The 13,190-nt window shown below is 45.9% G+C and overlaps 1 protein-coding gene across 4 annotated transcripts in view; it reads right to left on the bottom strand.

Moving 5' to 3' along the window:
• Ercc6 (ERCC excision repair 6, chromatin remodeling factor) overlaps positions 1-12,791 on the bottom strand; it is a 76,756-nt gene extending 63,965 nt beyond the window's left edge. For 2 of the 4 annotated variants that reach the window (XM_052190134.1, XM_052190136.1), the window contains exons 1-5: positions 12,712-12,791; positions 9,038-9,473; positions 7,115-7,235; positions 5,112-5,223; positions 632-1,361 (exon numbers count right to left, since the gene is read on the bottom strand). In XM_052190134.1, coding sequence (XP_052046094.1) covers positions 632-1,361; positions 5,112-5,223; positions 7,115-7,235; positions 9,038-9,459 — 1,385 coding nt within the window. In that variant the 5' untranslated portion in view covers positions 9,460-9,473; positions 12,712-12,791. Of the gene's footprint in view, positions 1-631; positions 1,362-5,111; positions 5,224-5,925; positions 5,983-7,114; positions 7,236-9,037; positions 9,474-12,711 lie in introns of those variants that run through there. The other 2 variants (XM_052190135.1, XM_052190137.1) reach the window with 2 other exon arrangements.
• Between the last annotated feature and the right edge of the window lie 399 nt (positions 12,792-13,190).

Below are 13,190 nucleotides of genomic sequence, written 5' to 3'. Positions count from 1 at the left end.
CTGGCTCACAGAAACCACCCAGCGACGGTGACTGTAACTCCACAGAAGCGTATCTCCCCTCAGCTCACACCAAGTGCTGACCAAGTCCTAAGGGTAAAAGCCAACCCAGCGTCAGCAATGGCAGGTGGCGGCAAGGGGACACATGTACACAGTGTGCCCTCAGCATTACAGAGTCTGAAATTCTGTAGACAACTATTTTCTCAAAGTCAAGGGAGGAGGCATTTGGAAAAGAACATCTTCTCTCGTGTGCCAAAACACACGTTTCAGTTCTTTTTCTAAAGGAAATTTCTCTAAAGTGAATATCCTACCTCAAAAGGAAAAAACCCAAGGTAGAGCACCACATTTTCCTTCCTGCCACTTGCTGCAGGGCGACAACACTGAGTACTAAGCGTGCAGCTAGTGTCAGTACTCTCAGCTCTCGGTCGGTTCCTCACCCCAGACCTGCCTCTCAATTAGAATAAAGACTGCAACCTTTGGGGCCTGTCCTCACTAAGGACTCCACATCCAGGTTCCTGTGGGCTCAGGCAGCAAGCCCAGTTTCTGCACAGCTGGGTATCTAGGGATCTAAAATGCTAAGATCTTTAGGGTGCCCTCCTCTCTCCCGTAAGCAGCAGAGGCCCCGCACACTAACCTCAACCGCTGCTTATAGTAATCCTCATCTCCATCGTCTTGGCGCCTCGCTCCCTTGCGGCCTCCTCCTCTTCCTTCCATAGCTTCATCTTCCTCCTCAGAACTTGGAAAAAAGTCGTCATCGATCTCCTGCACTGGGACTTTCTTCTGGTATTTTTGTCCTTTCCGAAGAGGCTTCAGTTCATAGCTAATGTCATCAGAAGACAGGCTGGCTACCCCTTCCTCCTCCTCTTGCTCTTCCTCCTCCTCCCCATCAGTGGGAGAGGACCCAGACTCCTCAGCCTCAGTGTCTCCCTCCGCCTCTGGCCTCACCTCAGGCTCCAGAGGTTTCTTCCCCCTTGGCAATCCCACTTTCCCCTGGAACTGCAGCGCCCTCTTCTGGAGCTTCCGGATGTGCTTCTTCAGGCGCTTATCTGTTTGAGAGAGCACTCCACTTCTCTGGTCTGGCTTGGTTTCATTTGATGCTTGGCTTGACTCAGATAAAACCACAGCTTTTTTAGTTGTTTTTTTATTAGCAGCTTGTTTCTTCCTTTCAAATGAAAGTTGTGCTTGGTCTGCCAAATATTTTTCAAAGCCTGATGCTTCATTGAGCATTATTTTCCTAGGCTTTTTCTCCTGTTTCTGAGGGGCTGGGGTACCAAACGGTGTCATCTGGCCAGTGCGGATGAGCTCTTCCCAGGCGGTCTCCTGGGCAGGCATGAGCATACTGCCGAGACACGATGGCCCTGGCTCTGAAAGGGAAGCAACAATGAAGACCCAGTCAAACCCTCAAAGCTCACACAGGGAGGCAATCACTCACGAGCAGGTGGGAAGGGGTTCCAGGAGCTCCCAAAACAAACCAGTGGCTGAAGCAGAGTAAACCTACAACCCATGTGCACTATCTCCTCAGTGACCTCCCAATGACACTGCGGATGTGGTACACAAGCACTATGCAGCCACTTTTGAAGGATGGAAATTTTACACCTGCAGCAACACAGAACTGTGAAAGAAGCCAGAAAGACAAGTGCTGTGTGTTCTCCCTCACATGCGGACTCTAGAAGAACTGATCTCATAGCGCTGAGAGAGAAAGGAGACTACTGAGAGCCGAGAAGGACATCAGGGAGGAAAGCGAGTCCCCTTAACAGAAGGGGAAGTCTGTGGGGCCATTGCACAGGAGCAGGTGTGCAGAATAGTAACAGGTTGTGCTGTTTCTCAATAGCTGAAATAAGGTTTTAGATGTTTTACACCATTAAAAAAGTGATCAATGTTTGAGAGGAGGGATATGTTTAACCTAATTTACACACTACACAATATATGGGTTGACATATCACATGACACCCCATAAGTACACTAAATGTTTACCTACTATATATACATTTGTTCTCTGTATAACGTTGAATGTGAATCAAAATGTACCACATTACAGTCACACTTTCTGTACAAAGGCATGCTTAGGTACACATTATTGGTTATAAACAGACAATCTCCTCTGTGCTTGCTCATCAGTTAGGAAGTAAGCCATGACAAGTGACTTCCCACATTCTATGTCATCACTTTGCTGGACATTCAGATGGACCTTAGTTCATCTAAGGAATCAGCGTGCCTATCTAAAAACGACAGAAAGCACGGCACTTCCAGCCTGGTCACAACCAGTCACTAGTCCAACTGTTTATTTAACCTTTTGACATTGCCACAAGACACTGTCATCTAGTTGGGCTATCTGGGGATACACGTGCCCCACAAACACAGGTGGAACATGTCTGGTTCACTTCAGAATGGGAAAACTATCATATCTATAGCGAGATGTGACCAATGCTGAACAACAAAGAGAGCGAGTTACTCTCAATGCAGACAGGTCCATCAGATAGCTGGGAAGAGGGCTTGCTCTAAACACACAAGGACCTATCTAAGTTTAAATCTAAATCCTCAGTTCCTGCAAAGCCAGGCGTGATCACAGTGCTGTAACCCCAACATTAGGGCAGAGGCAAGTGGATCCTGCAGGCTCACTGGCTAACCAGCCTAGCCGAAACAGCAAGCCCAAGGCTCAGTGAGAAACCCTGTCTCAAGAAATGAGTACAGAATGGCAGAGGAAAACTCCTCATATCTCTACATGCACACACACACACACACACACATACACACACACTCCTACTGGATGATACCATGCTAGGTATGTGTAAATAACTTGAAAAGATAAAATAAATATGAAGATATGTCATCCAGAAACACCCCTCTCCCTAACTGAAGCTGACCTCCAGCAAAATACTTTATCATGTAATCAGAAACAAAAGACGTACCGGGCCAATGTCACCACAGCCAGTTTTCCACTAACCTTGCACTTAAAATATACACCAGAGTATATAAATCATAAGCCCAATGACTAGTCAGAACAAAGTTCCAAGAATCTATAGTTCTACATCAGCATCCAGATCAAGTAACAGAAATCAAGAACTAGTGTTCCTGGCACGCCCTCTCTGCCACCTTCTCAGCCTCCAGCCTCCCCAGAGACACTGACAGGCCTGACTCTAAGGATGACTCATGCCTGGCTCTGTGTTCCTGTGTGCCTGCTGTGCCTGGCATTCAGCATGAAATCCATACTGATTTAATGTTCAACTGAATTGAAATTTATTAACTGACTGTTACTAATATCCTGTAATTATACAATCTTCACTTTCTACTAGTAACATAGTTTGGATGGTTTCTAGGCTTGAGCTACCAGGTTTTAGAGCAAGGCTCCATGAACACTCTGGTATACATCCCCTTTGGTAATAACATCTGATTCTTTAGTATGCTAAGGTTCAGCAGGCACTGCTGAAAAGATTTGCAAAGTGGCACTAGCTTAAGTGTCAGTAGTGTTTAAGAGTTCAAATTGGCCTACATTCTTGCCATTCCGTGACTTCAGTGATTCCGTGAAACAGAAGTCCTTTCAAGTCCATTCCTTATGGACAACTCCTGCTGTGTACAAAATCTTGTTTTTAATCTGTGTCTTAACCTTTCTTCTAGTTTTTTACTGCATCATAAATTCAAGTCCTATGCACGTTCTACAAATACCTTTCCCCACCTTCTCTCCTTCTCTGCAGCCTCCTTCTCCCGGTCTGATCACCGTGTGGAGAGCAGTACATTCATGCCCCAGGGAAGTATGTGTGCAGCTCCCCCCACCCCCCACCCCCACCCCCGATATCTGCCTACAAGGCTTCAAGCAGGCTGAGAGAAGTCCACACCCAGCAGTACAGAGCAGGGGCCCACAAAGCCAGGCTACCCTGGCACTCAGCTCTATGGCCTCTGCGGACAGGGCCCAGTCTCCAGGAATGGTTCGTGTCAAGACAGGAAAGTATCCTTGGAACCAAGAGCTCAGAAAAAAGGGGTTATGGCTTTGTAAGGCATCAGATCTGAGGTAGCTGCAAACCCACGGGAAATGGACGAGACAGTCAGGGAAAGGAAGCAACAGGGCAAACAACATGTCCTAAGCAATATCAGCATCTAAGATACTGCCGGATAAGCTACCAAAAGTAACTAACCAGAGCTAACCAGAGAGCAGAAAAGAAGCCAGGAGATGGAGTCTGACGCTCTCACGGCCTCATCACACTCAACTCGATTTGCAGAGGTACCTATGAACTCTATCAACAGAACTAAAGAACTTCAGTCTTCGCTCAGACAGGGGAGATCCCCTTTACCAATGGGAAATCCATGTGGCAGAAACACGGTGGGACTGATGGAGCATACAAGACTCAACTTTAGAGGCAAATCTAAAGCCAGAGTGAGGACATACACCAGATACAGTGAGATCTTATTTCAAGTAAGGGGGGGGGGGGCGGGCAGGACAGCGCATTTTTTTTCTCCATTGTTATATTCTTCATACAAATCCTCTTGTCTATGTGAAAAAAGGTTCCAGAAGCTAGCAAAGAATGTTTGCTTGATCAACCAAACTCTTAGTTTAACCTTTAAGCAGAAACTGGCCAAGCAACAACCAACAGTGTGTAAATACAGACACGCAGAAAAAAAAATATTTAGTTTTGGAATTTATACATTTTCTCAAGTAATTTTCCAAAACACAGCTGTCCTGAAGAGAACTTTAAATGGAATCCTGACTGTGATCTAGCCAGAATGCCTTTCCTTAACAGAAGGAAAGCTTGATAAGCCCTTTATGCTCCTTAAAGACAAGGGACAGCATTCCTTCAGATGCTGACTGAGGATGCTAAGGTTACAAGATGAACCCATTCAAGATACCAGTTCTCTTTATCAAGTTAATATATATGAATGTACAAACTCTGATTTGTTAAGCCTAACACAATTATGTGCCAGAAAGAACTAAGTTAACATTTTAAAAAACATGTGTGCTCTACAAGCTCTGATTCCACAGAAAAGTAAGATTTCCCCAGACTGGTCTGACACAAAGGCATGAGACATGTTAGTCTCAAAGTTCCATAAGTCTCACAAGACACCTCCCCTGAATACAGGCACAGACACTAATTAAGAGCACAGCAAGCTGCCCCGCTCCTCACCTGCATCTTCCTCCTCTAGGCTGACATGATCCAGTTCCACTTGGACCCCGGCCCCTCCGAGAATGGCCTGGAGACGTTTCTGTTTTGCCGTTATCTTCTTTAGCTGTTGCTCCTTAAGTTGTAAACCCAAATACAAGATATACAATATAGTGATTTGTTGTTAAAATGGAAAGACTGCACTACACAATTTTAAACTTTAATCAAGAGTAAACTAAAAAAAAAAAAAAAAAAAAAAAAGAGTAAACTAAAACCCCACATGGTAACATCACTAGTGAGCCCTAGCTGAGCAGGCCCCACTTTCCTGCAGCACGGCTGTAGAGTATCCCTGCGCAGCCAGCCACCCCCACAGGCGGCCCGCACCTTGGCACTGAGCACTGAGCTCACTTGCACTGACTGGGAGAGGGAAATGTTCTCTGGGTTCCCTCGTTACATTCTGCATACATCATTAAACTCCTTTTCTGACCTGGGCAGCCAATCGGCTAGAGCAGGCAGCAGCCCAGAGGGACAAGAAATAAAAGTCCAAAAGCTCCAACAGTTACAAAGTCAGGCCTATGGAGACCAGGCCTTTGTAGTACTCCAACCCATCAAAGCTCTGAAAGACACTGCTAAGCCTTCTTCCCATGTACCTCAGATTCCTTTTTTCTCCCTTGACATTATGAGAACTCAGATATTTGGCCTTCCTAAAGCCTCAATTAAGCCTTAAGTCCTTCAACTGTCTTCATGCGGGAAAGAGTTCTTGCCTAGTACACACAGGCCCTGGCTCTGATCTCTAGCATCGGGTGAGGGACAAAGGGAAGCAGGAACAGTATGCTACCATAACTTGCAACTTGTTTTCTCAGTCTTTCTGTATCCTGCTTGAAGCACTTTCTCTCTGAAAATCCAAAACACAGAATATAATTAGGTCAGATGGTGACCCAGTCACCTAACATCTGGTTCTCTCCACCTTAAAATCCCAGCCCACAAGAAGCACAGTGTCCTTCCTGATTTATGAAGGCCCCATCAGCACTGAAGCACTGCCAGCTTGGACATCTGGGCTGCTGCTGGAGAAATGAGGAGCCCAGTGAGATAATAAAGGAAGGCTCCGAGACAGAGTCTACACACCGCCTTCCAGTGGAGCTCACAGGACAAGGACTCCGTGTGCTGTACTCAGTCAGCCACAAGCACAGAGACCCTGGGGACTCGGAGCTGGAACTATCAAAGCTAGTCATCCCCAGCTACCGTCAAGTCCCACACGGCGGTTGGTATACGAAACCCAAAACCTGTTTCAGCCTTCACAAAGCTGTATATAAATCCTTTCTTAAAAGCCTCAGCAGGGCAATCTTAGAGGCAACAATTCCTTCCCATCCTGAGCTGCCTCTATGGGCAGCCCCATATGGCTGTGCATGTGAGTGGTGATGGCCATATCTGCAGGAAATGAAGAGAAGACCCTTGGTAAACCAGACCCAAGCAAGATAACTAAATTCAGACAAAACAGACAGTGAGAGGTCAGAACCCAAGCGGAGGCTGAAATGGTAGAGTTAATGGTGTCAGGGAAGACCACAAAAGAGCACAGAAATGAGGAACCACAAAAGCACAAGAACTACGCCTGATATGTATGTGTGGATGTGTGTCTGTACATATGGGTTATCAAAAATACTATAGCAGAACAGACAGAAAGACACCCCAAATTTTTCTATTTTGGGGCTAGAGAGGTAGCTCAAAGTTTAAAAGCAATTACTACTCTTACAGATGTCCTGGGTTCAGTTCCCAGCACCCACATGGTAACTGACAACTATCTGTAGCATCAGCTACAAGGGATCCAGTGCCCTCTTCTGGCCTATGCATGCACCAGGCACACCCACGGTACACATGCTGACAAAGCACTCATAGACTTAAAATAAAAATCTATCTTTTTTAAAAATATGTTTCTACTATAATGCTGATACCCATAACATGTGTGCTCTCCAGAATCCTTCCTAAGTACTTAAATGTACTGCGGCGCTCAGTAGGTTACTCAGCATCACCTTGTTATACTTTTGGCGTTTCACAGAATCCAGTTTCCTGTTGATATCTCTGTTGCTGGCAGCGTGAGGGCTAAGCTGCTCTATAATTTTATTGATTTGCCTCAGGGATGCTGTACATGACCTGAAAAATAAGAATAATTCTCTGTTTTTCTCCAATGGTAACATTTTCTTAGCATAAAGTAGAGAAAATGCTAAAAACACATCTATAATTCTTATGAGCAAAAACATAAACAAAATTGAAGCAGAATGCACTCTTACAGACACAAATAGATCTGAGGCACAACCGACAGTTACAGGGCTCCACTTTTCTCCAGCGGTTTATTTGCAAACTCTCGGAGTCTATTTGCAAACTGACTCATTTTTTTTTCTTTTTTATTTTTAAAGATTTATTTATTTATTATATGTAGGTACACTGTAGCTGTCTTCAGACACCAGAAGAGAGCGTCAGATCTCTTCATGGATGGCTGTGAGCCACCATGTGGGTGCCGGGATTTGAACTCATGACCTCTGGAAGAGCAGTCAGTGCTCTTAACCGCTGAGCCATCTCTCCAGCCCAAACTGACTCATTACTACAGCAAGCATTTTTTAGTGTTATTTATTCAAGACAGTTGGGTAACAACAGAACTCAGTCCAAGTTTCCTTTTATATATGAAGAAATTGATACACATCATGGAAGCCTCCTAAAGGCTGAAAACACGTCCTAAAAATGCTTAATTATTCTCTTAAGTAAATCACTTATCTATATAAATATTTTCCTTCCACAGAACTGCAAATTCCTCTACTGTAACAGTAACCTTCATGGTATAAAGAGAAAAGAACAACTAAAAATTAGTTGATCCTAAAATACTACAAAATTGCCACTTCTAATTTTTAAGAGAAAAATCAGTCTCATAATTTGCCGTTTGTATTCTTTGCATACTTCAGGGTAACAATGCAAGTCACTGTCTCCCTAAGGTAGAATTGTCCTCTAAGGCCTCTACAGACAGTGGATAAACTCCGAGAGCAATCACAGAAGGTGGGCCACTACACAGAACAAGAAAGGTTTCAAAACACTTAAGTGAAAGATGTGCGCTACTCAAGGGGCAAACATATAATAACAACAACAACAACAACAACAACAATAATCATGATTTCAATGAAAACCAAAGAATCTATCAAGGAACTGTTAACAGAAATGTTCTTTGAGCATCCCAAGAAACCTAGCAACAGCCCACCACTGGGAAGAGCCTCAGGCTCTGTGCTCACTCTCCTACCTCCTTCTCTAGCCATGCACTGGGGTTGCCCGGCTTCCCACCCAGGCCAGTCCTTAGCTGCTCTTGCTTCTATGTCTGACCTACCGAGCCACACCCAGGATAATAAGTGGGCTCCACGCGTCCCTGCCTCCCTGGCCTTGGCCTCCCTGGAGGCTGGCCTACCACCTTCCCCACCAGAGTACTTCACTCAGCAGAGCCCACGTCTCATTCCTCTATAGCACAAGTGAAGTCTTCATAAATCGATTCTTTTAGACCCAAAAATAGGACACAAAAGTTTATCCTCAATATTTTTATAAATTAAAATCTGAAAAATTGCCGAAGAATAAACAAACTAGAAACTAAAGAAGAGAAAGAAAGGTGACGATAGGTTCCAAGCATTCCCTGTGTCTCAAGTATGAAACTCCCAGAATTCACTGCAAAGAGCATCTACACGTGCTGCCAGGTAGGCCTTGCTCTTCAAGACCCTAGGCAAGGCTCAGGGGGCAGTCTAAGCCTGACTACAGGCAATGTTACTCCTCAAGGGAGGGACAGGAGCTCAGAAGGCAAATTGAGGATTGTCTTAACCAACTATTTCCCAGATGAGAGGTTCTATAAATCTCAGTTTGCTATTACCTGAATTTCCCTATCACAGTTCAATGCAAACTCTGACAGACAGAAGGTTCACACTCACGTGAGGTCATCCAGGACTGACTGATACTCCTTCTCCGCATCAGCAAACTGGGCCACACGGCTGGCCTCCTGCATCGCACTGTCCACCTGCTGAAGCACACCCTGCTCCAGGACAGCCTGGTCATAGACGTCCACACCCAGGCCCTGCAGCTCCAGGGCCTGAGCACTGGGCTCCACTGCCGGGATCTGATGCCGATCAATGTGCAGCAGGGTCGGCCCCCGCCTTGCGGCTGGCAACGCACAAGCTTCAGCAGATGTGGATGGTCCGTACTCACAGGAGGTAGAGGAGAGGCACTCCCCAGCCTCTGAGACCCCTCCACTCTCCTGCCCAACTGGCATGTCTTTGTCAGAACTGGCATGCTGACTTGGTAAATGGTCTTGCTCCTGAGGGTGAATGGAGTTGGGCATTTCCTCGTGGGGCATCCTCTACAAGCTATCTAAAAGGGAAAAAAAAATTGATAAGCCTTTTGGTTGTTGATCAGTAAACAGTGACTTAAATATGTTAAATGCATGAGTTTCTCAAAACATCAATAACCTTCCAATTAAATAAGGTAAAGTCTAAGTACTAACTTCTTTAAAGAGAACAGGCCAGTCAGCACCTTCCCAGGACTGTGGCACAGAGGCTTTGTGTTAGAGCAGCCTGGCCAACTGTCCAGTGCATTTATCAGTAATGTGAGAACGACAGGAGTCACACTAGGGACTTCCAAGCTGAGCCCCCATCTGCTGAGTGGAGTGTATCAGAAACTCCAAGATTATCCTCAAAGATACATCCATTTCAAATGCAGTCACCAAATCTCTACCTTAAGACTCATGGATCCATGTGGAAGTCGAGGGGGACAACTGTATGGGTCAGTATCTGCTGACGGAAGTAAAGCTTTACACCAGAGTCCAAAATAAAACTGTGGCCTAGGCGCCTGAGTCACAAGTGGATTCAATCAAAATGACTCTCAGAAAGGAAGCAGACAGGAAGCTGAAGTGGAGGTTTCTGAGTTCATCACAAGTCACAATACTGACACACCTCTTGGTCCAAATGCAAATCTGAGTCCAAGGGGGAAGGGAAGGGCTGGGCGGATGCAGACACAGTTCTAAGAGCAAGCAGCCCCAGAGGTCCCAGAGCTCTGACAGGTGCCTGAGACAATCACTAGGGAGAGTGATGACAAAAAGAGAATATTCCTCCTTTTGGGGTCTTTCTGATTATCTTCAGAGGAAAAGCCGCTCTCCAATAGAAGGGTGGAGTTCTGATTCAGAGCCTGCCTGTGAAAGCTGGGATTAAAAATCCACATACTCAAGAGTTTAAAGGGACCTCTTTTGTCAGCTTTCATGTATACAGGGATTTATTTTTAAGTTAAAATATGTCAATTAAATCAAAATTATCAATAGCATTTTAATCAAAGATAAATTTACAAATAAAATTTCAAGGAAAATGATTTTTTTTTTTTGGCTTTTTTGCCCCACCCCCAAAAAGAAAGAAACGAATGATTAGATTAGAGAAGAAAAGCAGGATTCCATTGATCTGGACTCTGGCCGCTTACTGGGGATACCTGTAAAAAAAGTTTCTCATTAGACATGTGGCACATGTTGTAATCCCAGCACTTGAGAGGCTGAAGCAGCACAGTGAGTTCAGGCCAGCCTGAGCCACACAGTTAAACCGTTTAAAAACAAGCAACAAGAACAAAAGGGGGTAGGAGGTGAATGGTTGAATCCAGTAGAGCAACAGACACAAAAACTAAAAACCAGACTGTCTGAGGTCAGCAGGCAGCAAGGCAAAGGGAGGCAACCTACTACTCGAAGGACCTTGACTGTAGTAAGAGAGAAAGGGTGATAACTAACGTTGGGTTTTGTTGGAAAGTAAAAGAGGAAAAATGTGTGTGTGTGTGTGTGTGTGTGTGTGAAGAAAACAATGTCCTTCAGAGATGACTTGAACAGAAAAGTGTGCAGCAGCCAGGGAAGGTCCAGAAGAGAAGTGACTGGAAGGCATAGCACGTTACCTGCCTCTGGCTGGAGAGTGATGCCTGGTGCCCACAGATGCAAAAGGGAGTTGAAAGAAAAGATATCTCTGTAAGGAAGAAGCCTGGGCCTTTCCTTAGTCACAGTTGGGATGGGGAGAGGAGAATGGGTGAGAAAAATGAGTCTGTTGGTGAGAAATGAACACTGCAGGTATGTGCTTTCCAAAATGATGGATTAGCAACACTCCAGCGCCGCACAGTTCCCTCCTCCTGTAACCAGCAGGCCTTGTGGAAATGTCGTTCCTTGAGATGGTCAGAGAAGTGGCAGAACAAAGGAATAAGAATTGAAAGAGGCCAAGAAGAGCAGCTGAAGTAACAGCTTGGAGTTCTCGGTGGGATTGGGTTTTTTATTTTACTTTTTTTTTAATCAGAAAGGAACTAGAAAAGGGCAAAAAGCCATGTAGCTTCTAGCTATAGCCAAAAGAGAGCTTGCGTGTGTGGGCGCATGCATGCATATGGGGTGTGGGGGGAGTGTAATGTAAACCTGAAGGATTTGATCAAAGCATTAAAGTTCCAAAAGTGAAACAAATCACACATTAACAAATTGTTACTGACTCAATCAAGTGAGACATGGGGGCGCACTAGTTCCGCTGGGCAGGGCTTAGTCTCTTGGGAGGGCAGGCATTAAAAAAAAAAAATGGCTTTAGTATAGATATATACAAGGGCAACTGTGGTAATGGCCATAAAAAGACATTACATAACTCCAAGATAAGAGAGACCTAAGTGAAACTATGAAGGTGTGAGGTGGCCTCTCTGACAAAGTGGCATTCTAAAAAATAATGGGATTTAATCAAGTCAAAAGCAGAGTTAGTATCCCAAAATGAGATAATGATTAAAGGCTGGAACACAGTGAGAACTTTTGTAACCAAAATTAAAGAGCTGATTAGAGTATTGGTCGCTGGGTAAATCTTTCAGAGTCGCTTCAGATACACCCAAAATTTACAAGGCTGGGAAACCTGACTTGTGACTTGGGCTTTCTAGGGTGTGGAGAGTTATCTGTACGTACACACGGTTTTGAGGCAAGGGACAAGTTACACGGGTCCGGGGGTGAGGGGGAGATCATGCTCTTAAATTTTCTTAAATTTTCTTTCACTGAAATGACTCTCAAAGAGTTTAAAGATGGATGACAACGGCAGGACCCAATTAATGCTCGTAAAAGACCAGTTTTGGATAATAGAGAAATAGCAATGCAGTGTTAATAGGAGGTAGTCAGGAGGAAAACGACGAAAGGGCTTGGCAGAGGAGGCCAGCGGTGAAGATGACACTACGAGGGGTACCGGGTTAGAGCATTTACATCTCAGTCCTTCCCATTCAGCATCAATACGGAAGGCGCCGGGCATGCACCACCCTGACTGTCCCTCTCAAAGACACCATTAGCGTCATCCAGACCCACCAGAACCCTGTAGGCCCTGCAACCCAGAAGCAGAAAGATGGTCCGCGCCGCAGACAGCCCCCAGCCCGCCGCGCAGGTGAGAGCGTGCGCCACGCGTCACTTCCGGTTTCAGGTGCGCCTGCCGGAAGATACCCGGCCCACGGGCGAAGCTGCCGCTCGCTCCGATGGACTCCGCGGCAGAAGGCTAGAAGCCCACGGCGCGGGGCCACAGCCACATGGAGAGCCCGAGGCGCTGGCACTCCCGCCCGGCCTTCTGTCCGACTGCCGAACACTTACCCTGGACCACGCGGCCGCCCAGACGAAATCTTCGTCGCCACAGCCGCGGCGGAGCGTTGATTACAGACCTTAGCGCATGCGCCCTAGGCCTGTGATAAGCACCGCCTCTGGGGGCGGGGGGCAAAGGCCAACGGCGCCTGCGCCTTGCTGAGCCGTTTGTTTGTAAGCAAGGGTTTGCCACGTGCGTTGGCCAAAGAGAACGGCACGCGGCCTTTGTCCTAGGCTAGGTTGGACTGTGTGGTCAGCCTATAGCCATTTGGGCGGCTTGTATCATTCTTCGCAAACATTATCTAATTTTATGAATTAAAAGATACTGATCGGTTATTTCTCCGTCACCGCCAGTGAAATGAGCCAGTTCAAACAAGATTATATTAAAAGCAGGTTATTGGGAAGCTGTTGTCTATCGAGTTCATTGGCCCCAAGGATAGAGGCCAAGGGAGTCGCCATGGGGGAAGGGGAACGTGGGCGGGCGGAGGAGA

This window comes from Apodemus sylvaticus, chromosome 8 (assembly GCF_947179515.1).
Source record: "Apodemus sylvaticus chromosome 8, mApoSyl1.1, whole genome shotgun sequence".
NCBI classification, from domain to species: domain Eukaryota; kingdom Metazoa; phylum Chordata; class Mammalia; order Rodentia; family Muridae; genus Apodemus; species Apodemus sylvaticus.
The sequence above is the reverse complement of the archived record's forward strand: the minus strand, read 5'-3'. Positions and strand labels throughout refer to the sequence as shown.